At 45.9% G+C, this 26,848-nt stretch overlaps 1 protein-coding gene across 1 annotated transcript in view; it reads right to left on the minus strand.

Moving 5' to 3' along the window:
• The window catches only part of LOC147120556 (low-density lipoprotein receptor-related protein 1-like), a 2,135,446-nt gene that overhangs the window by 411,737 nt on the left and 1,696,861 nt on the right, over window positions 1-26,848 (minus strand). The window contains exon 42 of the mRNA XM_085986655.1: window positions 146-335. Within this exon, the coding sequence (XP_085842781.1) occupies window positions 146-335 (190 nt within the window). The remainder of the gene's footprint in view (window positions 1-145; window positions 336-26,848) is intronic.

Raw genomic sequence — 26,848 nt, forward strand, 5'->3', positions numbered from 1 at the left:
GTGAAAATACATAAAATTGTAAAATAAATGAATTTCTTTAGTTATACACTGTTTATATAGTGCTAGATAATGAGAAAGTAGTATTTTACAAAAATGGTAATTACAAATTATGAATCTGATGAACTATATAAAATGACCTTCTTACTTGTGGCACTCATCCAAGGCAAGCACGTGAGGATGGTCATCAGGAGACATTGCAACTATGATTTCTTGGTCAAAAGCTCCGAACCTGTTTTGGTCAATCGTATGCCTTTTAATAGTTGACGTTGTAGAACTTGTCCAGTAAAGGGTATCCCAAGCTTTGTGATATGCCAGGCCCTCAACTGAGCCTACATCTGTTGAATTGAAAATCAACAAGTCAACCACAAACACGGTTGCGCATGCACATTTATAAATGCAGTCAGAAAGTAAAGAAATGCTAAGCTGTGTAAGTTATCTATAATGGGACATGAACTTGTCAAGATCTGGATATTAGCAGCTAATAACTCAGGAAATACAAATCAAGTCAAGAAGTATGATCTTAAATGAAAAACACTGGATCTACCGTGAAAGATATTTTTCTACGGGCTCTCACTGAATTATAATGTAACGTTGTGGAATACTGTTCACTGCAGTTGAAGGAAATGTTAAGCAAATGTTTTAATAAAACTGATTGGTACTTCCTTCAGTTACAAAATTCTCAATTAAATTTCAGCCATAACTTCTGATCGTTAAGGCAAACAATCAAGTGTTCTTGAGTATAATTATTTGTGGCTCTATACAATGAGAAGTTTCCAGCCTCCTATTTGTGGCTAAAACTAGAAAATTCCAGCTATCATAAATACAAATGCTGAGGGCAAGCTACTAACAGAATGGTAATTAGATCTGCGGAGGTTTTGAGTTCAAAGTCACTGTGAATCAGGTCTGATATACCAACAAAGCCCCAGAATATACTCTTTGTTCTTCCTTTGCAAGCACCTTGAAACAAACTCACAATGAAACAAGTGTGTAAGCATAATATGCGAGAGTTGCCAGCACAACTAATTTATTAAAAGGACCTGAACTGACTTAACTCCCACACCATTTGGAGTGAGGCTGTAATAGATAATCCAGTAGAATGCCAGTGGTATTGGAACTTAATCCAGTTTATTACCAGGAAATTGAATACCGAAGACAGATGTCTCCCTATTCTGCCAAGGAAATTGTACATTGTGGATACATAAGTCTCCTAGACCGTCAGGAGAACAGACAGACGAAGCAGACCACTTGCAAAATTAAAAAATACATTTGCTACTCTGCCAGGGTATCGGACCTCATGACTGAAAATACCGTAGGCTGGATTTCCCCCTAGACTTTCAGACAATTGATTCCAAAGACAAGCAGTGCCAAAATTCATATGGAATCAGATAATATAGATGGACTGCACCCCATGCACTCCGAATTGTAGAGAATCATGCTATGGACATATATACCCACTGGACGAGCACATGAAGGAAGTTGATCACGCATGGACAAAATCAAGTTTAAGCTGATTGACAAGTGCCTGCATATGCAGCCTCAGATATGCGAAACATAATTATACTAATATTTGATATGTTATTAATAGGATATCCCAGGTTGAAAATTCATGATCACTCATGACACTCTCCTTGTGTGTTGTAATTAGTCAGTGATTATACAATATATCATATGGATTCGATTGGATATATGAATTCCAAATTAATATTAGTAAATAGATTGAGTCATAAATATGTTCACCTGAAAATTAAACAAGCTCATGACGTTATAATTCTTACATCACAGTATATTTTCTTCATTTAATTACTTACAAGTTGTTTATTGTTATAACATATTATATTCTGTTATAAAAGACTTTAATGCATGTAAAGAAAAACCCGGGAGAGTTCAAAAGCAGCGGGAGCAGAGTCGGAGCGCCAAAACCCGGGAGCATTCAAAAGCAGCGGGAGCAGAGCGAGAGCACCAAAACTCGGGAGAGTTCAAAAGAAGCGGGAGCAGAGCGAGAGTGCCAAAACCCAGGAGCGTTCAAAAGCAGCGGGAGCAGAGCGAGAGCGTCAAAACCCGGGAGAGTTCAAAAGCAGCGAGAGCAGAGCGAGAGCGCCAAAACCCGGGAGAGTTCAAAAGCAGCGGGAGCAGAGCGAGAGCGCCAAAACCCAGGAGAGTTCAAAAGAAGCGGGAGCAGAGCGAGAGCACCAAAACCCGGGAGAGTTCAAAAGCAGCGGGAGCAGAGCGAGAGCGCCAAAACCCGGGAGCGTTCAAAAGCAGCGGGAGCAGAGCGAGAGCGCCAAAACCCAGGAGAGTTCAAAAGAAGCGGGAGCAGAGCGAGAGCACCAAAACCCGGGATAGTTCAAAAGCAGCGGGAGCAGAGCGAGAGCACCAAAACCCGGGAGCGTTCAAAAGCAGCGGGAGCAGAGCGAGAGCGCCAAAACTCAGGAGAGTTCAAAAGCAGCGGGAGCAGAGCGAGAGCACCAAAACCCAGGAAAGTTCAAAAGAAGCGGGAGCAGAGCTAGAGCGCCAAAACCCAGGAACGTTCAAAAGCAGTGGGAGCAGAGCGAGAGCGCCAAAACCCAGGAAAGTTCAAAAGAAGCGAGAGCAGAGCGAGAGAACCAAAACCCGGGAGAGTTCAAAAGCAGCAGGAGCAGAGCGAGAGCGCCAAAACCCGGGAGAGTTAAAAAGCAGCGAGAGCAGAGCGAGAGCGCCAAAACCCAGGAGCGTTCAAAAGCAGCGGGAGCAGAGCGAGAGCGCCAAAACCCAGGAGCGTTCAAAAGCAGCGGGAGCAGAGCGAGAGCGCCAAAACCCAGGAGAGTTCAAAAGCAGCGGGAGCAGAGCGAGAGCGCCAAAACTTGGGAGAGTTCAAAAGCAGCGGGAGCAGAGCGAGAGCGCCAAAACCCAGGAAAGTTCAAAAGCAGCGGGAACAGAGCGAGAGCGCCAAAACCCAGAAGAGTTCAAAAGCAGCGGGAGCAGAGCGAGAGCGCCAAAACCCAGGAAAGTTCAAAAGCAGCGGGAGCAGAGCGAGAGCGCCAAAACCCAGGAAAGTTCAAAAGCAGCGGGAACAGAGCGAGAGCGCCAAAACCCAGAAGAGTTCAAAAGCAGCGGGAACAGAGCGAGAGCGCCAAAACCCAGGAGAGTTCAAAAGCAGCGGGAGCAGAGCGAGAGCGCCAAAACCCAGGAGAGTTCAAAAGCAGCGAGAGCAGAGCGAGAGCGCCAAAACCCAGGAGAATTCAAAAGCAGCGGGAGCAGAGCGAGAGCGCCAAAACCCAGGAGAATTCAAAAGCAGCGGGAGCAGAGCGAGAGCGCCAAAACCCGGGAGAGTTCAAAAGCAGCGGGAGCACCAAAACCCAGGAGAGTTCAAAAGCAGCGGGAGCAGAGCGAGAGCGCCAAAACCCGGGAGAGTTCAAAAGCTGCGGGAGCAGAGCGAGAGCGCCAACACCCAGGAGAGTTCAAAAGCAATGGGAGCAGAGCGAGAGCGCCAAAACCCGGGAGAGTTCAAAAGCAGTGGGAGACGCTGAGATACAAAGAACCGGTGAGTGTAAAGAAGTAAAAAGTAATCAAAGTGTGACATCACCAGAAAGCAGGTAAATGATTGGTTGGTGAGTATTTCTCGCTTTTTTTCCCCAAACTTGAGTGTCTAAATTTAAGTGCCTTGGTGTCGATTATGTTCCAGGAGGCAGTTACACCCACTAGAATAATTACTTCCAATTTGGACCATGATCAGGGACAGGAGGGTGTGACTACAAGCGAGGCAGGTATTGGGATCCAGGAGATAGTGGTGGAGGAGCCTCAGCCCTTGGCCTTGTCCAACAGGTATGAGATTCTTGCTCCCTGTGTGGACGAGGCCAGGGAATGCAGGGAGGATGAGCAAACTGTCCACAGCACCATTCAAGTAGAGGGAGCCATTCAAGTGGGGGGAGCAAAAATTAATATTGTAGTGATTGGGGACAGTATAGTGAGGGGGATAGATACTGTTCTCTGCAGCCGAGGGCGTGAGTCCCGAAGGCTGTGTTGACTGCCCGGTGCCAGGGTTAAGGACATCTCCTCTGGGCTGGAAACTTGGAGTGGGAGGGGGAAGATTCGGTTGTCATGGTCCACGTAGGTACCAATGACATAGGTAGGATAAAGAAAGAGGTTCTGCTAAGAGAGTATGAACAGCTAGGGTCTAAATAAAAAAGCAGAACCACAAAGGTAATAATATCTGGATTACTACCTGAGCCACGAGCGAATTTGCATAGGGTAAATAAGATCAGAGAAATGGACGAGTGGCTCAAAGATTGTTGTGGGAGAAATGGGTTTCGATTTGTGGGGCACTGGCACCAGTACTGGGATAAGAGGGAGCTGTTCTGTTTGGACGGGCTTCACTTGAACCGTGCTGGGGCTAGAGTCCTGGCAAATCAAATAACTAGGGTTGTAGAGAGGGTTTTAAACTAAATAGTGGGGGGGGGGGGGAGGATGCAGGTGAGCAGGAAAGTAAAAAGTCAATGAGAAATGAGAAAGCAATAGAGCAGGCTAGAGATGGGGGAAATAATAACCAGAGTGTGACAGGAAGGGACAGAATGTTTAAAAATAAGAGTGTAACAGAAAAAAAGGCTAAAACAAGGAAAAAAGGTAAAAAGACAAAGTTAAAAGCTCTATATCTGAATGCATGCAGCATTCGTAACAAGATAAATGAGTTGACGTCATAAATAGATACAAATGGGTATGATCTGATCGCCATTACAGAGACGTGGTTGCAAGGCGACCAGGGCTGGGATCCGAATATTCCAGGGTATATGATAATTCGGAAGGATAGAAAGAAAGGAAAGGGAGGTGAGGTGGCTTTGATGGTAAAAGATGGGATCAATGCAATGGTGAGAAGTGATATTGGCTCAGAAGGTCAAGATGTAGAATCAGTTTGGGTGGAGATAAAAATAATAAGGGGAAAAAGTCTATTTTGGGCATAGTCTACAGGCCCCCGAACAGTAGCAATGCTGTTGGACAGAGTATAAATCAACAAATAATGGAGCCCTGTAAAAAAAGGTACGGCAATAATCATGGGTGATTTTAATCTCCATTTTTATTGGACAAATCAAATTGGCCATGGTAGCCTGGAGGAGGAGTTTATAGAGTGCACCTGGGATGTTTTCCTAGAACAGTATGTAATGGAACCAACCAGGGAGCAGGCTATCTTGGATCTGGTACTATGTAATGAGACAGAATTAATAAATGATCTCATAGTAAAGGATCCTCTAGGAAAGAGTGATCATAGCATGGTTAAATTTCAAATTCAGTTGGAGGGTGAGAAAGTTGTATCCCAAATCAGTGTCCTGATCTTAAACAAAGGCAATTATAATGGCATGAGGGCAGAACTGGCTAAAGTGGACTGGAAAAACAAATTAAAGGGTAAGAAAGTTGAAATGCAGTGGTGGACATTTAAGGAGATATTTCATAACTCTCAACAAAAATATATTCCAGTGAGAAAGAAAGATTTTAAGAGAAGGGAGCACCATTATTGGCTAACTAAAGAAGTAAAGGATGGTATCAAATTGAAAACAAAGGCATACAATGTTGCCAAGATTGGTGGGAGACCAGAGGATTGAGAAATTTTTAAAAACCAGCAAAGGATGACTAAAAAAATAATAAAGAGAGAGATGAATTATGAGAATAAGCTGGCAAGAAACATTAAAACAGATAGTAAAAGCTTCTACAGGTATATAAAAAGGAAGAGGGTAGCTAAAGTAAACGTTGGTCCCTTAGAGGATGAGACTGGGGAATTAATAATGGGGAACGGGGAAATGGCAGAGACTCTGAACAAATATTTTGCATCTGTCTTCACTGTAGAAGACACTAACAACATCCCAATAATGGATAATAAAGGGGACACAGGAAGTGGGGAACTAAAGACAATCACTATCACTAAGGAAATAGTACTCGGTAAAATAATGGGACTAAAAGACGACAAGTCCCCTGGGCCAGCTGGCCTGCATCGCAGAGCCTTAAAAGAAGTGGCTGCAGAGATAGTGGATGCATTGGTTGCAATGTACCAAAATTCCCTGGACTCTGGAGAGGTCCCAGCAGATTGGAAAACCGCTAATGTAACACCCCTATTTAAGAAAGGAGGGAGACAGAAAGCAGGAAACTATAGACCAGTTAGCCTAACATCTGTCGTTGGGAAAATGCTGGAGTCCTTCATTAAGGAAGCAATAGCAGGGCATTTAGAAAAACATACTGCAGCCAAACCTTACAGCATGGCTTTAGGAAAGGGAAATAATGTTTAAAAAATTTGCTGGAGTTCTTTGAGGATGTAACAAGCAGGGTGGACAAGGGTGAGCCAGTGGATGTGGTGTATTTGGATTTCCAGAAGGCATTCAATAAGGTGCCACATAAAAGGTTACTGCATAAGTTAAGAGCTCACAGAGTTGGGGGTAATATATTAGCATGGATAGCGAATTTGGCTAACTAACAGAAAGCAAAGAGTCGGGATAAATGGGTCATTTTCTGGTTGGCAAACGGTAACTAGTGGGGTGCCACAAGGATCGGTGCTGGGGCCCCAACTATTTACAATCTACATTAATGACAGATGAAGGGATCGAGTGTAATGTAGCCAAGTTTGCAGATGATACAAAGATGGGTGGGAAAGCAAGTTGTGCAGAGGTCTCGAAGAATCTGCAAAGGGATATAGACAGGCTAGGTGAGTGGGCAAACATTTGGCAGATGGAGTATAATGTGGGAAAATGCGAGGTTATCTGCTTTGGCAGGAAAAATAAAAAAGCAAACTATTATTTAAATGGAGAGAGATTACAAAATGCTACAGTTCAGAGGGGCCTGGGGGTCCTTGTGCATGAAACACAAAAAGTTAGCATGCAGGTACAGCAAGTAATCAAAAAGGCAAATGGAATGTTGGCCTTTATTACAAGGGGGTTGGAGTATAAAAGCAGGGAAGTCCTGCTACAACTGTACAGGGTATTGGTGAGACCACACCTTGAGTACTGCGTACAATTTTGGTCTCCTTATTTAAGGAAGGATATACTTGCACTGCAGGCAGTTCAGAGACGATTCACGAGGTTAATTCCTGAGATGAGGGATTTGTCTTATGAGGAAAGGTTGAGCAGGTTGGGCCTACACTCATTGGAATTTAGAAGAATGAAAGGTGATCTTATTGAAACATATAAGATACTGAGGGGAAATAACAACAGAAAGTGCTGGAAAAACTCAGCAGGTCAGGCAACATCCGTGGACAGAAATTTGAGTTGACGTTTCGGGTCGAACCCTTCTTCAAAACTGGAAAGAAAAGAAAAGAAAAGATACTGAGGGGGTTCTACAAGGTAGATGCAGAGAGGATGGTTCCCCTCATGGGGAAATCAAGAACTCGGGGGCACAGTCTCAGAATAATGGGTCACTCTTTTAGAACTGAGATGAGGAGGAACTTCTTCTCTCAGAGGGTCGTTAATTTGTGGAATTCTCTGCCCCAGAGAGCTGTGGAGGCTGGGTCATTAAATACATTTAAAGTGGAGATAGACAGATTTTTTACAAGATAAGGGAGTGAAGGGTTATGGGGAATGGGCTGGGAAGTGGCTTTGAGCCCAAGATCAGCCATGATCTTATTGAAAGGCGGAGCAGGCTCGAGGGGCCAAGTGGCCTATTCCTGCTTCTAGTTCTTATGTTCTTATGTAATCCACAGTAAAAGCCTTGCGATAATACAGTAGAAATGAAAAAATACCATATATGACATGTGGCAAGTTACTAACATGCTTGCTGTTGAATCATAGGGGTAGATTTTCCTGGAGCCGTCAGGTGGGGTTTCAGGTGTGTGGGGGGGGGAAATCCCGATTTCAGGGGTCCCGACACCACCCCGCCCAAAACCCGCCTCCACGTAAGTTTTAGGGGAGACAGGTTCCCTCCCCACACTGGGACCCGCCGACCCGAGGCTGGAAGGGATTAGTGCCAATTAACTGCCTGTTAACAGGTAGTTAACAGGCAGTTTTTAGCCTAATCCCTATTTTGAGGGGTGTCGTGTGGGATTCCCGACGGCTCCAAACCACGCCAGGTTAGAGGAGTCGGGCCGTTGGGTTGTAGGACTTGGAGGGGTTGCGATGTCGGTGTTCAGGTGAGTGATGGGTGCATGAGTGCAAAGGTAAGTGTGTCTAAAATGTGTAAAGAAGTTTAAATTACCTGTACTTACCTTAACAACCTTTCTTCCTGTAGGCGTCGGGAGTCCATCACTCAGCCGGCACCGAAAGCAAAATGGCTGCGAGCTGTCCAAAGTGACAGCCTTCAGCTTTCATTGCCGGTGACAGTTCTAACTGAGTCTGTGGAGAAGGACTCAGGTTAGAAGTCAGACTGTCAGTGTTTGACAATTTCAAACAGCTGTGAAACACTGATATTTCATCTGCCAAGACCTCTTGACAGATGAAATTTCAGTCTGTGACGTCACCTGTTGCTGGGTGGCCCTTAACTGGCCTGCTGAGCCCACTGGACGGGCTCAACAAGGTCAATCAAGGGAAAATCTTGTGGATTGGCCAAACTTCAATGTAGGCGGGACTAAAACCCGAAAGTTGTAGTCCCGCCTCCTTCCCGACAGCTTTAGGAAAATCTACCCCATAGAAATTACAGCATAAAAAAGGATTGTTGATCCTTCGTGCCTGTGCATAAGCTAGTACAAGCTCTTCAACTGGAGCTATCTAATTTCCTTTCCCTGCTCTTTGCCTGTGTCCTTTTTTAATTTTGCCTTTTCAAATACTTAACCATTTCCCTTTAAATTACAGCATTGCAGGCACATTAATAACTTCTGTCAAAAAAAATTCTTCTATCTTTCCGTGAAACTTTATTCCACTCGTAATAATCTACAGTCTATTTCCCTTGTCGCTGATGTAAACAGTCCTTCACCGTTTCCTCCTCAAAACCTTCTACCATTTTGAAAACTTCTATTTGATCCTCCTTTACCCTTTTCTGTTCCACTTACACTAGGATAACCCTTCCATACTGTTAGATCCGTGATTCTGAGAGTATGATGTTTTCCAATAACTACACGGATGCTGTAACTTAACAATCAACAGGTGTTTACTGGAGTAGGGTAGTCTCAAGACTGGGGGTACAGAGGCACGCTCAAGGCTTATATACAGGTGTGGTCACTGCCGGTACTACAGTATACAGGAGCTGTAAAAGTAGTTCTCTCTCAAAGGTACATACACTACACATACTAAGCTAGCTCAGACTTTAAAGTACAGACACCCTTTGGCTGCCAGTTGCAAGATGCATCCTCTCTCTTTCTCCGAGATTGAGAGCTTCCCTCTGAGACTAAGGGGGTAATTTTAACCCACAAAAATGGATGAGTTTGGATCGGGTGGGAAGTTAAAATGTTAAAAATCAGAAACAGGAATCCAACCTGTCTCAAACACACCCACTTCCAGTTTTAACTAGGGTGGGATGAGGGCCGGGCGACCAGTCTGTTCTCAGGAGGGGGGTCGGTCGTTGAAACCTTTTCAGTCTGCCTTCATTTTAACGGGATTTCTATTTTTAAGCCATATTGGCGAGGTTTCCCGAGCCTCAGGAAAGCCAGTAGGTAAGAGAAGACGGGGTACCTTTATAGCACTGTGTGTAGATTTTCAATAACTTTGGTGCATTTGTGCCACTTGTTAGCGCCCCCGGGCGCAAATGACTTTTCACCCGGGCGCGGCGTCGCTAACGACTCCCGCTAAATTCACCGTGTGCAACACACCGTTTTCGTCCTACCTGCAAAATTGCGCCGGCCGATGACAGCGGGTGGAAACAGATTCGCGGGATGCTAACTAAAGGGGAGGTGGCGGGTGGGGGAAAAAAATTGGCAAACTTACTTTTCGCGGCCCATTGCGTCTTTGAACGTGGGGTCCGTGCCGCAATCTGGCAACCCGGCGCGCCTCTTGAGTGCCAAGCTGCTGGCACGGCACCCCACTCCCCAGTGGTCCAGGTAGATCCCTGCAGAGTTGTGGGATTGGACTCTTCCCTTTAATGAGGGGAAGAGCCCTTCCATGCGGCAGCGCTACGTGGCCCAGTGCGTAGTGCTGCAGAACGCCCCGCCCCGATATTTGGAGTTAGCGCTCTAAGAAGGAAGTGGAGCACTTGAATTAGCGCCCCACCTCCCTCTTGGGGTGCTAAAACTAAAGTTAGCGATCGCCTGCGCTATTTTTCGCCGGGCGCTAAATGGTCGCTAACAAATTTTTCCCCCTATGTGATACACTGAATTATAAGATCTCCTTTTTCTATTGCCAGATGCACATGAAGTCACTAAGTGGCCCAAGGTTCTTTTAACATTTTTAACTCTGTCCTTAATTGCAGCTGAAAGCAGCCCCAAGAGATCTTCTGCTGGCCTATTCCAAGCCTCCTCAGGTGTCAACCTCGCTGAAAACATGTTAAAATGGCCTTGGGGTCTGAATGACATCACAGACCCCGAATTTTGCATTTCAGTTAGATCTTCACCTGCCGAAATGTGCTGGTTAAAAGCCAGCACAGATGTAGTGTGTATCACGCCCGGTGGTCATGAAAGGCGTTATATAAATGCAAGTCCTCTTCTTTAGGATCACTGCTGTAACACTCGCAGGTATCAACCAGTCAATCAGTCACAATGTCATTTCAGAAGTCATGCCTTCATTTCTGTCCAACATCAGAAGGATATTAGAATGAGGAATTATTTGCCACAAACATTTGTTGAAGCAGAATCCATATTTTGTTCAGAAGGAATTAGGCAGTTTGTTTAAAAAGAGGAATATTAAAAGGTATCAGCATTAGCCAGGAGAGTAGGAATAGGCTCGGTGGCTCATGTGGAGAAAATTACCAGCACAGCCTTGAGCAAATGGTCTGGTTTTGTTTGTACCATTCTATAATTCTATCAACTTCCTAATGCCCCTATAGCAGTGACTTCAATTCCAACAGCAAGACTCCAACCCTATTAGTGTTGGAGTAGTACGCGATTCCAAGAATATCATGCATATGTGCACCAATTACTCGACAGAGACCAACAATTCTTTTATCTTTGATATTTCTGAACTGGGTGGGAGCTTCAGAGAAGTAGGGTTGACGAGTAGATGCCCAATAGATCAGGTCTTAATCTTGAGTGTCTGAGTTCTTTTTCTGTTGCCTTAAAATGATTGCCCATTTCTCTTGCAAAAGTGACAGAGGCTATGGTCTGAAGCCATTTTATTTCGGCTTGAGGCACCAGCTGAATTGGATAAACATTGCCTCATAAATAGTCATTGAGTGCACATTTGGGACTTCAAAAATGGCATTTTGATGTTTATAATTCACAGGTGACATATCACAGCATAGCTTTGGGAAAGTCCACACATACTTTGTTGTTTGTCAAATTCTGCACAGACTGGCAACATTTTGTCGTATTACTGCCAACTTGTTAAAAGTTAACAACAACAGACAGATGGAGAAGGCAGACAACCACAGGATGTAAACGGACCAAATCACGTACCACCAGGGATGTAGTGCTATCATCCATGATTGCTTTTCATTGTGAAGTTAGGGGACTATTGTCAGAAGCTTGCATATTGTGCACTGTAACAAATAAGGTTGATGCCTTTTTGTTGTATTCCTTGAGGGAATGATATGCTAGTTCTGGATAAGTCACCTTGAAACTAGTTCAGGGGTTGCTCAAATTCAATGATTACAAAGAAAGGTGATTTTAATAGTCTGAAAATAGGAAAAATAACTAAATTACATTCAAAGTCAAATATTTCAATATATGTAGCACAAAAAGGCACTTCTTTTTCAAATAAGTGTTCACTGTTCTATATTCAAAACAAAACCTCCAAAGATCCTTGTATTAAATTTCTCAATTTTCAGCTGTATCTCGGTAGGATTTGATGGACTGTTGGAGTAAAGTAACTACCACTGGATAAAGAAGCAATTGGGTTGAATACAAATGGTGCAACCTCCACCCCGCACCATCAGCTTACCACTCCACCCCCTCGCCCCTCCTCCTCCAAATAGTTAGAGAGATAAGGTTAACATTCTGTAACAGATGCATCTAACAGAATCTGCGCAGTGGACTGTGCATGGCTATTCCTGATTGAAATTCTGGGTTCTTTGTGAGGGTGTGCTGCACTGCCGGAGCTGCTGTCTTTCGGATGGGACGTTAAACCGAGGCCCCGTCTGCTCTCTCAGGTGGATGTAAAAGATCCCAAGGCACTATTTCGAAGAAGAGCAGGGGAGTTTTTCCCAGTGTCCTGGCCAATATTTATCCTTATGTAAAGAGGAGGAGGCTCCAAGAATATCCCCATCCTCAATGATGGTGGAGCCCAGCATGTGAGTGCAAAAGACAAGGCTGAAGCATTTGCAACCAACTTCAGCCAGAAGTACAGAGTGGATGATCCACATCGGCCTACTCCCGAGGTCCCCACCATCACAGAAGCCAGTCTTCAGCCAATTTGATTCACTCCATGTGATAACAAGAAACAGCACTGCATATAGCAAAGGTTATGGGCCCAACAACATCCCAGCTACTGTGCTGAAGACTTGTGCTCCAGAACTAGTCACGCCTCTAGCCAAGCTGTTCCAGTACAGCTACAACACTGGCATCTATTCGACAATGTGGAAAACTGCCCAGGTATTTCCTGTCCACAATAAGCAGCACAAATCCAACCCGGCCAATTACCGCCCCATCAGCCTACTCTCAATCATCAGCAAAGTGATGGAAGGTGTCATCGACAGTGCTGTCAAGCGGCACTTACTCACCAATAACCTGCTCACTGATGGCCAGTTTGGGTTCTGCCAAGACCACTCGGCTCCTGACCTCATTACAGCCTTGGTCCAAACATGGACAAAGGAGTTGAATTCCAGAGGTGAGGTGAGAGTGACTGCCCTTGACATCAAGGCAGCATGTGACTGACTATGGCATCAAGGAGCCCTAGTAAAACTGAAGTCAATGGGAATCAGGGGGAAAATGCTCCACTGACTGGACTCATACCTAGTACAAAGGAAAATGGTTGCGGTGGTTGAAGGTCAATCATCTCAGCCCCAGGACATCGCTGCAGGAGTTCCTCAGGGCAGTGTCCTAGGCCCAACCATCTTCAGCTGCTTCATCAATGACCTTCCCTCCAACATAAGGTCAGAAATGGAAATGTTTGCTGATGACTGCACAGCGTTCAGTGTCATTCACAACTCCTCAGATAATGAAGCAGTCCATGCCAGCATGCAACAAGACCTGGACGACGTTCAGGCTTGGGCTGATAAGTGGCAGGTAACATTCGCGCCACAGAAGTGCCAGGCAATGAATATCTCCAACAAGCGAGAGTCTAACCACCTCCCCATGACATTCAATGGTATTACCATCGCCGAATCTCCTACTATCAACATCCTGGGGGTCACCATTGACCAGAAACTTAACTGGACCAGCCACATAAATACTGTGGCAACAAGAGCAGTTCAGAGGCTAGGTATTCTGCGGTGAGTGTCCCACCTCCTGACTCCCCAAAGCCTTTCCACCAGCTACAAGGCACAAGTAAAGAGTGTGATGGAATACTCTCCACTTGCCTGGATGAGTGCAGCTGCATCAACACTCAAGAAGCTCGACACAATCCAGGACAAAGCAGCCCGCTTGATTGGCACCCCATCCACCACCTTAAACATCCACTCCCTCCACCACCGGTGTACCGTGGCTGTAGTGTGTACCATCTACAAGTTGCACTGCAGCAACTCACCAAGGCTTCTTCAGCAGCACCTCCCAAACCTGCGACCTCTTCCACCTAGAATGACAAGGGCAGCAGGCGCATGGGAACACCACCACCTCCAAGTTCCCCTCCAAGTCACATACCATCCTGACTTAGAAGTATATCTCCGATCCTTCATCATCGCTGGGTCCAAATCCTGGAATTCCCTACCTAACAGCACTGTGGGCATACCATCACCACACAGACTGCAGCGGTTCAAGAAGGCGGCTCACTACCACCTTCTCAAGGGTAACTTGGGATGGACAATAAATGCTGGCCTTGCCAGCGATACCCAGATCCCATAAACGAATAAAAAAATCCACATAACAAAAACAGATTATCTAGTCACTATCACATTGCTGTTTGTGGGAACTTGCTGTTTGCAAATTAGCTACCATGTTTCCCACATTACAACAGTGACTACACTCCAAAAGTACTTCATTGGCTGTAAAGTGCTTTGAGACGTCCGGTGGTCATGAAAGGCACTATATAAATGCAATTCTTTCTTTAATTAATTAATTAATTAATTTTCTTTCTTTTTTCTGCATGCACACCTTTGTAATCATTGAATCATTAGAACACCTATAGTTTGTAGTTAATGTAATAAAAGGGCAGTTGACCAAACACACAGTCAAAAAGGTTTTGAAGTAGCTTTTAAAGGTGGGTAGAGAAGTATCAAAGTGAAAAGGTTTATGAAAGGACCGAGAAGGCTGAGTCAACTCAGGCATGGGATCCGCTTACTGGAGATAACTGACACCACTAAACCCAAGAAGCTTTCTATGTCAGATCTGAATTTGTAACAGAGGCCATTCAAGACCATTGTGGGTGTGCTTACTCTTTGGCAGAGCAAACTAAAACTATCCCCACAGCCGTGTATTTCCCTTTGTTCAAACATTTATCCAGTTTTGCCTTAAAAGATACAATGGTCTCTGCTTCAATCACTCTTTGTGACAAAACTTCCCAGTATGTTTCCGGCCCAATGAGGAAGGAGGCATTGCTGGAGCTGGTTCTGGGCAATGAGGTGGGTCAAGTAGAGCAAGTGTCAGTGGGGGAACATTTAGGGAACAGTGGTCATAGCATCATAAGGTTTAGATTAGTTACGGAAAAGGACAGGGAGCAATCTGGAGTAAAAATACTTAATTGGAGGAAGGCAAATTTCAATGGGTTGAGAACACAACCCAGGTAAATTGGAATCAAAGATTGGCAGGCAAAAATGCAATCGAACAATGGGCTGCCTTTAAAGAGGAGATGGTTCGGTTACAGTCAAGATACATTCCCATGAGGGGGAAAGGTAGAGCAACTAAAGCCAGAGCTCCCTGGATAACAAAAGAGATAGAGAGTAAGATGAAGCAGAAAAAGAGTGCGTATGACAGATGTCGTGTTGAGAATATGGGGTAGATTTTCCCGAACCTGTCGGGAAGAAAGCGGGACTTCCCCTTTCGAGTTTTTGACCCACCTACTTCGACGTCCAGCCAATCCGTGTGATTTTCCCTTGATTGACCTTGTTGAGCCTGCCCAGCGGGCTCAGCAGGCCAATTAAGGGCCACCCGGCAACAGGTGACATCACAGGCTGAAATTTCATCTGTCAAGAGTTCTTGACAGATGAAATATCAGTGTCTCACAGCTGTTTGAAGCTGTGAAACACTGACAGTCTGAGTTCTGACATGAGTCCTTCTGCACAGACTCAGTTAGAACTCTCACCCGCACTCAAAGCTGAAGGCTGTCACTTTTGACAGATCGCAGCCATTCAGCTTTAAGTGCCGGCTGAGTGATGGGCTCCCAACGGCTACAGGAAGAAAGGCTGTTAAGGTAAGTACAGGTAAGTAAAAGTTCTTTACACACTTTAAACACACCAAACACACTTACCTTTACACTCATGCACCCATCACTCACCTGAGCACCGACATCGCGACCCCTCCAACTCCTTCAACCCGATGGCCCGCCTGCTCTAACCTGGTGTGGTTTGGAGCCGTCGGGAAACCCACACGAAACCCCTCAAAATAGGGATTTGGCTAAAAACTGCCTGTTAACTATCTGTTAACAGGCAGTTAATTGGCACTAATCCCTTCCCGCCTGGTTTCGGCGGGTCCCAGTGCGGGACGGGTACCCGCTGCCCCTGAAACTTATGTGGGGCGGGGTTTTGGGTGGGATGGTGTCGGGACCCCCAAATTCGGGATTTCCCCCCCCCCCCCCACACACACCTGAAACCCCACCTGACGGCTCCACGAAAATCTAGCCCTACAAGTGAGAATCTGGCTGAATATAGAAAGTTCAGAGGGGAAGTGAAAAAGAAAGTAAGAGGGGCAAAGAGAGAGTTTGAGAATAGACTGGCAGCTAACATAAAAGGGAATTTAAAAGTCTTCTATAGGCATATAAATAGTAAATGGGTAATAAGGAGGGATTGGTGCCGATTAGGGACCAAAACAGAGACCTATGCATGGAGGCAGAGGGCATGGCTGAGGTGTTAGATGAGTACTTTGCATCTGTCTTCACCAAGGAAGGAGATACTGCCAAAGTCCTAGTAAAAGAGGAGGTAATAGAGATACTGGTTCAGATAAAAATTGATAAAGAGGAGGTACTAGAAAGGCTGTCTGTACTTAAAGTTGGTAAGTCACCAGGACCGGATGGGATGCATCCTAGGATGCTGAAGGGAGTTAATGAGGAAATCGTGGAGGTACTGGCCATAATCTTCCAATCCTCCTTAGATACTGGGGTGGTGCCAGAGGGCTGGAGAATTGCAAATATTAAACCCTTATTCAAAAAAGGGTGTAAGGATAAACCCAGCAACTTCAGGCCAGTCAGTTTAACCTCGATGGTGGGGAAGCTTTTAGAAACAATAATCAGGGACAAAGTTAACAGTCACTTGGACAAGTGTGGATTAATTAAGGAAAGCCAGCACGGATTTGATAAAGGCAAATTGTGTTTAACTAACTTGATCGCGTTTTTTGATGAGATAACAGAGAGGGTTGATGAGGGCAATGCGATTGACGTGGCGTACATGAACTTCCCAAAGGCGTTTGATAAAGTGCCACATAATAGGCTTGCCAGCAAAGTTGAAGCCCATGGAATAAAAGGAACAGTGGCTACATGGATACAAAATTGGCTAAGTGACAGGAAACAGAGAGTAGTGGTAAACGGTTGTTTTTCAGATTGGAGGAAGGTATTCAGTGGTGTTCCCCAGGATTCGGTACTAGGACCACTGCTTTTCTTGATATATATTAATGACTTGGACTTGGGTGTACAGCACACAATTTAAAAATTTGCAGATGACACAAAACTTGGAAGTATAGAGAACAGTGAGGAGGATAGTGATAGTCTTCAAGAAGACATAGACAAGCTGGTGAAATGGGTGGACACATGGCAAATGAAATTTAACGCAGAAAATTGCGAAGTGATACATTTTGGTAGGAAGAATGAGGAGATGCAATATAAACTAAAGGGTACAATTCTAAAGGGGGTGCATGAACAGAGAGACCTGGGGGTATATGTGTACAAATCATTGAAGGTGGCAGGGCATGTTGAGAAAGCGGTTAAAAAAGCATACGGGATCCTGGGCTTCATAAATAGAGGCATAGAGTACAAAAGCAAGGAGGTTATGATGAGCCTTTATAAAACACTAGTTCGGCCTCAACTGGAGTATTGCGTCCAATTCTGCGCAGCACACTTTAGGAAGAATGTGAAGGCCTTAGAAAGGATGCAAAAAAGATTCATGAAAATGATTCCAGGGATGAGGTACTTCAGTTACGTAGATAGACTGGGGAAGCTGGGTTGTTCTCCTTACAGCAGAGAAAATTGAGAGGAGATTTGATAGAGGTGTTCAAAATCATGAGGGGTCTAGACAGAGTAGGTAGAGAGAAACTGTTCCCATTGGCAGAAGGGTTGAGAACCAGAGGACACAGATTTAAGGTGATTGGCAAAGGAACCAAAAGCGACATGAGGAAAAACTTTTTTATGCAGCAAGTGGTTAGAATCTAGAATGGATTGCCTGAAAGGGTGGTGGAGGCAGACTCAATCGTGGCATTCTAAAGGGAACTGGATAAGTACCTGAAGGAAAAAAAAATACAAGGCTACGGGGAAAGAACAGGGGAGTGGGACTAGCTGAATTGCTCTTGCAGAGAGTTGGCATGGGCTCGACAGGCCGAATGGCCTCCTTCTGTGCTTTAACCATTCTATGCTTCAACAACCCTCTGCATCAAGACATTTCTCTTAACCTCCTCATTCTCGTAATGACAATTTTAAATTGATGACTCTTCATTACTGACCCCTCAACCAGAGGAAATCAACTTTCTCTAATCACTCTGTCAAAGCCCTTTGCAATATTAAAAATCTCAATTAATTCTCCTCTTAGCCTTTTCAGCTCCAGGAGAAACATTGTAAGTGTCTCCTCATAAATATACTTTCCCATGTTTAGCATCATTAGTGTTCAACACCATACTGTACATGAATTTAAAGTCTTTTCTATAATGGGAGATCCAAAACTGCACATAATACTCCAACTATGGTCTAACCAACCTTTTGTGCAACTTTGTCATTACTTCTTTGCTCTTCTCTACACCCCTATTTATTAAACCGAAAATGCTTTTGCCTTTCATTATGACTTTATTTCAGTGCATTTGTACTTTCAGGGAATTATGTATTATATTTGTGACATCTTCTTCCCCTAGTCACTCACTCAGGCATAACACCCTCACATACATTACATTGCCATTAAGCACCATTTTAAGGGGTCTCTTGTAGCCAGCAGTGTAACATATGCACCAATTTTGATTTTGTAGGCTTGCTGCAGGAGCCTGCCAACAGAAACAAGCAGCACGGCAACCTTTATCACTGTTAACAGCTGTTGCACGCACCAACACAGCTGTATACTCACCAGAGGATTTAGATAGTGTGCTTGAGGAGCTGGCACTGGGTGAATCACAGAGCACGCACAAGGAAGAGCAGTGGCGGCAGTGATGGCAGTGGAAGAGTGACAATCTGCTGGCCAAAGGGACATCTCACTTCCATCTTTAGCTACAAAGTTTGAGGATTCAGACCTCACAGAGTCTACAGGAATTCACTAGCTGTATCTATGCAGTCTATCAGAGTAACTCCAGAAGCATTATCGGGGTTATTCTAAATCTGCCCTCTGCCCCCACCCCCCAACCCCAGCACAGGTCATAAGCACACTTGGGGTATCTGTCATGCTCTGACAGAAGCTATAATGGTCTTGGAATTCATTTTGCAACAGATCCCCTTGAATGTCTTCACAATGTTAGGGGATTGGCCTGAAACAACCTTGAGGTGGAGCTTTACTCACCCTATTACTGCCCACAGACCTGTCAACATGATGAGTGAGTGCCTATCAGCAGGACATGGATAAGACCATGGAAAAGGCCACCTGATGTGCAAATGACAGTAGATGTGCCAGGAAGTGGTGATTGAAGGCCAATCATCACTGCCCCAGTACATCGCTGCAGGCGTTCCTCAGGGCAGTGTCCTAGGCCCAACCATCTTCAGCTGCTTCATCAATGACCTTCCCTCCAACATAAGGTCAGAAATGGGGATGTTCGCTGATGACTGCACAGTGTTCAGTGCCATTCACAACTCCTCAGATAATGAAGCAGTCCATGCACGCATGCAACAAGACCTGGATGACGTTCAGGCTTGGGCTAATAAGTGGCAGGTAACATTCGTGCCACAGAAGTGCCAGGCAATAAGTATCTCTAACAAGCGAGAGTCTAACCACCGCCCCTTGACATTTAGTGGCATTACCATCGTCGAATCCCCCACCACCAACATCCTGGGGGTCACCATTGACCAGAAACTTAACTGGACCAGCCACATAAATACTGTGGCAACAAGAGCAGGACAGAGGCTGGGTATTCTGCGGCGAGTGTCTCACTTCCTGACTCCCCAAAGCCTTTCTACCATCTACAGGGCACAAGTAAGGAGTGTGATGGAATACTCTCCACTTGCCTGGATGAGTGCAGCTCCAACAACACTCAAGAAGCTCGACACCATCCAGGACAAAGCAGCCCGCTTGATTGGCACCCCATCTACCACCTTAAACATTCACTCCCTCCACCACCGGCATACCGTATCTGCAGTGTGTACCATGTACAAGATGCATTGTAGCAACTCGCCAAGGCAGCACCTCCCAAACCTGCAACCTCTTCCACCTAGAATGACAAGGGCAGCAGGTGCAATGGAACACCACCACGTCCAAGTTCCCCTCCAAGTCACACACCATCCTGACTTAGAAGTATATCGCCGATCCTTCATCGTCGCTGGGTCAAAATCCTGGAACTCCCTACCTAACAGCACTGTGGGAGTACCTTCACCACACAGACTGCAGCGGTTCAAGGCGGCGGCTCACCACCACCTTCTCAACGGCATTTAGGGATGGGCAATAAATGCTGGCCTTGCCAGCGATGCCCACATCCCATAAACAAATTTTTAAAAAGCAGCTTCAGCAGCAGATATAGTGGAAGCAATTGTAGGTGATCTCAGGAATCAGCACGATGAGGTACATAGACTCAATCCCAAACAGCTCCTGCTGATGCCCAGCATACATGCACAACACTGCCTCTTCTACTAATGAGTCAATTAGAAGAAATAATTGATTAGGAGTACAACAGCTTCACTAAGGGGAAGAACCAGCGCAAAAAAAACCAGCAAAACTACATACACATAACACAAATAGGGAAATCATTTGTTGCATTTTATTTGATCTTTACCTAGAGCAATTTTTGTTTCAAGTACAGGCTTGGCTCAGTTGGTAACATTCTTGCAATTGTGTCAGAAGGCTGTGCGTTCAAACCTCACAAAGCTTGGGCACATAATCGGGTCTGACACAGACATAAGAACATAAGAAATAGGAGCAGGAGTAGGCCATTCGGCCCCTCGAGCCTTCTCCACCATTCAATAAGATCATGGCTGATCTGATCTTGGCCTCAACTCCACTTTTCTGCCTGTTCCCCATAACCCTCGACTCCCCTGTAATTCAAAAATCTGTCTATCTCATCCTTGAATATATTCAATGACCCAGCCTCCACAGCTCTCTTGGGTAGAGAATTCCAAAGATTCACGACCCCCTGAGAGAAAAAATTCCTCCTCATCTCCTTCTGAAACTATGCCCCCTAGTTCTAGATTCCCCCACGAGGGGAAACATCCTCTCAGTATCAACCCTGACAAGCCAGCTCAGAATCTTATATGTTTCAATAAGATCACCTCTCATTCTTCTGAACTCCAATGAGTATAGGCCCAACCTGCTCAACCTTTCCTCATAAGACAACCCCTTCATCCCAGGAATCAACCTAGTGAACCTTCTCTGAACTGCCTCCAATGTAAATATATCCCTCCTTAAATAAGGAGACCAAAACTGTATGCAGTACTCTAGGTGTGGTCACACCAACACCCTGTACAGCTGTAGCAAGACTTCCCTACTTTTATACTCCATCCCCCCTGCAATAAAGGCCAACATTCCATTTGCCTTCCTAACTTTTTGAGTTTCATGTATGAGTACACCCAGATTCCTCTGTACTACATTTTTAAAAATTCATTTATGGGATGTAGGTGTTGCTGGTAAGTCCAGCATTTATTGCCCATCCCTAATTGCCCTCGAAAAGGTGGTGGTGAGCTGCCTTCTTCAACCGCTGAAGTCCGTGTGGTGGAGGTACTCCCACAATGCTGTTAGGTAGGGAGTTCCAGGATTTTGATCCAGCGACGATGAAGGATCGGCGATATACTTCTAAGTCAGGATGGTGTGTGACTTGGAGGGAACTTGGAGGTGGTGGTGTTCCCATGTGCCTGCTGCTCTTTTCCTTCTAGGTGGAAGAGGTTGCGGTTTTGGGAGGTGCTGCCGAAGAAGCCTTGGCGAGTTGCTGCAGTGTATCTTGTAGATGGTACACACTGCAGCCATGGTATGCCGGTGGTGGAGGGAGTGAATGTTTAAGGTGGTAGATGGAGTGCCAATCAAGCAGGCTGCTCTGTCCTGGATGGTGTTGAGCTTCTTGAGTGTTGTTGGAGCTGCACTCATCCAGGCAAGTGGAGAGTATTCCATCACACTCCTTACTTGTGCCTTGTAGATGGTGGAGATTCTGTCGTCTCTCTCGATTTAAATAATATTTTGCTTCTCTATTCTTCCTACCAAAGTGGATAACCTCATATTTTCCCACATTAAACTCCATCTGCCAAGTTTTTGCCCACTTACTTTGTTAAGTATGTGTATTGTATTAAACAATTAACACAAAGACTTAAACGTATAACTCAAACAGGTCTTTACTGGTTGGAGGTAGGGACTATACATAGGTCTTTACTTCATGCCCACAGGCGGGAACTGAGGGGGATCAGTACCCACAGTACTATTTATACCCCTATGGCCAGGAGTGGTACTGCGTATCACTACGCCCAACAAGTAGTGCAGTCCTGTCCATAGGTTCAAAGTAGCACACATATTACATACACAACATTCCTCCCTTCCTAGCTTTACAGTCATCTCCCCATTTAACATAACGTAATAACATATATACATATATAACTTCAGGTTTACATAACAGAATAACATAGATACATAGATAACTTCATGTCAAAACAGATCACAGATTCAGTCTCTGCGGAAAACAGTTCACAGATTCAATCTCTGTGGTGTAGTCGGTTCACGTTGCTGGAGTGACTCATTCAATAGTCCTTCCATGGATTTAACAGTTTGAACTTCCGAACTGAATTGGCTCCGTTCGGAGGGACCACGTGTGTGATCTGGTAGAGGTGATAATGGTTCAGATGGGTCATCTTCTGTTTTTACTTTTCCTTTTCTGCTTCTTGGAGACTCTCTGGGCTCCATTGTCAGCTGCCACAGCTGCCAGCTGCATGCGCAGTTCCTCCTTCTCTTCCTCCTGTTTCCGTCGTAGAGCCAGCTTCTCCCGATGTTCCGTAGACTTTTGGTGCTCCTCCATGATTTCTGCACTTTGGGAGTCGAAGTTACAAGCTGGGCAGGACAGGACATCGTAATATTCGGTGTCGTCCTGAGCTAGACCAGTGAGAGGGTCGTCTATTTCCTCCATACCCAGCTGGACGTTAGCCAGCTCTTGTTCCAAATCCAGACATCTTTCCTGAAGAGACTTCTTCATGTGTACCTCTGCATCCAGCTTTTTCTGGGCTTTCAGCAAGTCGTTTACTAGTGACCTCATTTGTGATTTTAATACTTCAACTTCCTTTGGAGATTGATTGATCGGACTATGCAATCCCTCTACCGGAGCAGCTGTTTCAGCGGTCTGTTGTTCTACGTTGACGTGAGTCAGCGTACTTTTGGCATCCAAGGGCTGCTCTGTTGCAGTCATCTCAGTCTGTGTTGCCACCTCAGCTCTTCCAATAACCTTTGAGAGCTCCAAACCCCTTTCGTTTGAATATTGAAGTTCATGTTCAAGTTTTTCCCATTTCAGAGTCCTGTCCTTCAGCATATGCAGGAGTTGGCTGACCGTTAACTCCTCTGACATCAGACGTTTTGTGTGCTCCTGCTCCATTTTCTCTATCAGCTGCTTCTGTTGTCTTTCCAGATTCTCCAACTCTATATCAAAGAACTCTTTCGTTGCATTCAACTCTTGCTCAAAACGGCGAAGCATTTGTTCTAATTGCTGTTGTAGTTTGAAATGGAGTTGAGTTCGAGCCCGGTGTCCCTCAGAAATGGGCACATCAGTAGACTTGCCAGACTCAGAATCCACAGTTAAACTATGTTGTTGTTGCTCAGTGGAATTCTGTGCTGAAACTTTGTCTTTTGCACCTGAGTTGGGCTTACCATCATCCGTTCCAGAGTCTGGGCCGACTATCTTCACCGAGTTCTCACTCGTTATTGTTTGTAGGAAATGCCAGTCCATATTCATTTTCCTAATCCACTCCCGTCCTAGTAGTGGAGGACCTCCTTCAGATATCACATATAAGTCCATTATTTGACTGTCTTCGCCCTTGTGGACCACTGCAACCTCTATTTTCCCGATGGGGTACACTCTTTGCCCCGTGTATGTTTTCAATATAATCCCCGTATCCTGTAGGGGAATATGCTGGAATAACTTTCCGTAATCTTTCTTATTTATGACCGTCAATGCCGATCCAGTGTCCAATTCCAGTTTTACTTGGACTCCTTCTATCTGAAGAGTGACCCAAATTGTCTGGAGGTCTGCACCCTTACCAGCGTTGAGTACTCTTAAGCTAGCCAGTTCATTACAGCTTAAGCTAGCCAGTTCATTACTGCTAGCGTCTGAATCGGACTCCTGTTCGGTCACCTTGTGTACCTTTGCGTATTTTCCTTGCGGTGACTTCTTGTTGCTGGTCTTCTTCCCTGACCTGCATACTCTAGCTATATGTCCAAGCCTACCACAAGTTCTACATTCTTGGTTTTTAAACCAACACTGGTTCTGATCATGCGTTGTCTTTCCACAACGATAACATTTGCCAGAACTCACACCCAATTTGTGTGCACTGAGCTCCGGTGACCGTAGCTGCATTACTGCCGTGCCTCTCGCTGCGGCTTCGTGTGCTGCTGCCATAGTGACCACCTTCTCAAGCGTCAGCTCATTCTCCTCGAGCAGTCGCTTTTGTGTATCCTGTTTAAATAAACCACACACAAATTTGTCTCGAAGTGCCTCTGTCAATCCCGTTCCAAACTGGCAATATTTCGCTAATTTACGCAATTCCAGCAAATAATCAGCATTGCTTTCATGCTGTAGCTGCCTTCTGTCGTAAAATTTAAATCGTTCCGCTAGCATCAGCGGCGTGGGGTTTAGATGATCTTTCAGGACAGTAACAATCTCATCGAACGTCTTATCCGCCGGTTCATCTGGTGATAACAGGTGTTTCAATTGCCCGTATGTCTTCGCACCCATTAAATTTAATAATGTTAGTGCTTTATCAGCCTCACGAATTTTATTGGCCTTACAATAATTTTTAACTCGTTCAACATATATGGCCCAATCTTCGATGTCACTATCAAAGTTGCTAATATTCCCGTGTTTAGGCATTGTAGTACTTTATCAGATTTGCAATTTCTCAGATTTTTTTTTTTACTGTTATCCAAGATGGCGGCTTCCCGCTCTTGCCGTCGTCCTCCGCCCACAAAATGGCGGTTTTCCCGCTTCTGCCTTCTTCCCCAGCGGTTTTCCCGCGAAAAATGGCGGCTTTCCCGCGCTTCTCGCTCTCCCCGCCCACTTCAATGGCGGTTTTCCCGCGCTTCTCGTCGCTGACTTTCAGCCCGACTGCGGCTCTTATCTCCTGTGCGATCGCTGGTGCGCCGCCCGCCCGAAACGGTTCTCAGCCCTTATCACCGGTGCGATCGCTGGCCCGCTAAGCGCGTCCCGCTTGAAGCGGCTCCCGGCCTCTGGCTCACCCGCTCGGCGGCTCTTGCTCGCTCCCTCCCGGGCTCTGGCTTACCCGCTCGCGCCCTCAGTGTCTGCCGACGCTGCGCCTTCCAGCCCGAGTGCGGCCCTTATCAGGGATTTCGATCGATTGCCCTTCTACCTCCGACTTCCCCCAGCCCTGTCTTTGCAGCCAACGCTGCTTGGCTTACCCACCACCGAGGTTGAAAAAGCTGCAGGATGTCTTCTGTCCTCCCGTTTTCAGTCGTTGATGGAGGCTTCAGGGTCCTAATGCCTGTCGCTTCCAGTCGCTGGAAGCTGTCAGGATTTCTGCTGCCCTTCAGTTTTCAGTGGGGTGTTGAGGATTGGAACCTCTCTTCAACGTCCTGTCTTTGGACGAAGCCGCTGTGGAATAACTGCCGCAGGGTTCGAACCGACTCGTCGCCAGTGTTAAGTATGTGTATTGTATTAAACAATTAACACAAAGACTTAAACGTATAACTCAAACAGGTCTTTACTGGTTGGAGGTAGGGACTATACATAGGTCTTTACTTCATGCCCACAGGCGGGAACTGAGGGGGATCAGTACCCACAGTACTATTTATACCCCTATGGCCAGGAGTGGTACTGCGTATCACTACGCCCAACAAGTAGTGCAGTCCTGTCCATAGGTTCAAAGTAGCACACATATTACATACACAACATACTTAACCTAGCTATATCCCTTTGCAGACTCTCTAGAGGGGGAGATATTAGGTATAGCCCCGTTTGGGGCGTTAGAATTGGCGCTGCGCAAATTTTATCGCCAGGCGCAACTTATCGCCACCTCGAGCGATATTGGGTTGCTGCGCCCCTAAAGGTGATTGCGGCGTTGATTCAGGCGCTGCACGGGAGTCTTAAGGCTCTAACCCGGCCGCGCTACTCAATATGTCGACGGCCTGGCACAGCGCAGGTGCTGTCAATAATCAATTACCCCGAGACATGCTGGCGCCGGCCAGCTCTTAAAGGGGCGGGTCAATTAGGAGCAGCAGCCACACTCTGCGCCTTGTAGGCCTCAAAATCGGCGCTGTGCTTTCTGTGGCGTTCCAAACTTTGAACATATGGAGAGGGTGAGGCAGAGAGCGGAGCGCTTTACCGATGGGGCATTGGATGCTTTGGTTGGTGAAGTGGAGCGCCGGCGAGCTGTGCTGCACCCCGACAATGGCAGGAGGCCTCATCAGAGCGAGTACCACAGGGCTTGGAGGGAAGTTTGTCAAAGAGTCACCTCAACCAGCGTGGTGGCCAGGACTCCTGTGCAATGCAGGAAGAAGTTCAATGACCTCACTCGTTAGGGTGAGTGCCTTTTTCGCCATCTTCTTCATCCCTCCATCTGCACCTGACTTTATGGCCAGAGGGTGCGCGATGCCCCAATGGCCATCTGTCAGCCAGCACCCATGGCCCTTTCTGGGAATGCACACGCACATTCAACTCAATGCATAATGGAAGGGCTATTCTACCATGGGGGCATGTGATGTCAGCTCAATGCATAATGGAAGGGCTAATCTACCATTGGGGCATGTGATGTCAGCTCAGGCCAGCATGTTTCATCACTTCCCGTCCTTTCTCCTGCAGGCCAAGCTGGCCAGGAACCGGAGGGAGCAGCTTCGCACCGGAGGAGGCCCTCCTCAGCTGCAGACACTGACGGACCTGGAGGAATGAGTCCACCAGATTGTTGGAGGCTGGATGACTGGCCCTGTCACCACTGGAGCTGCCGACCCCATTGTGCACAGCGATGGTACCTTTTTGAACTCTCTCCTTCCACTTCTTCCCCCCACCAGCATGCTTTTTCACTCTGGACCCATGTCAGAGCATTGCAGCATTCAT

This window comes from Somniosus microcephalus, chromosome 4, assembly GCF_052327205.1.
Source record: "Somniosus microcephalus isolate GS21.2 chromosome 4, FLI_Smic_1.0, whole genome shotgun sequence".
NCBI classification, from domain to species: Eukaryota; Metazoa; Chordata; class Chondrichthyes; order Squaliformes; family Somniosidae; genus Somniosus; species Somniosus microcephalus.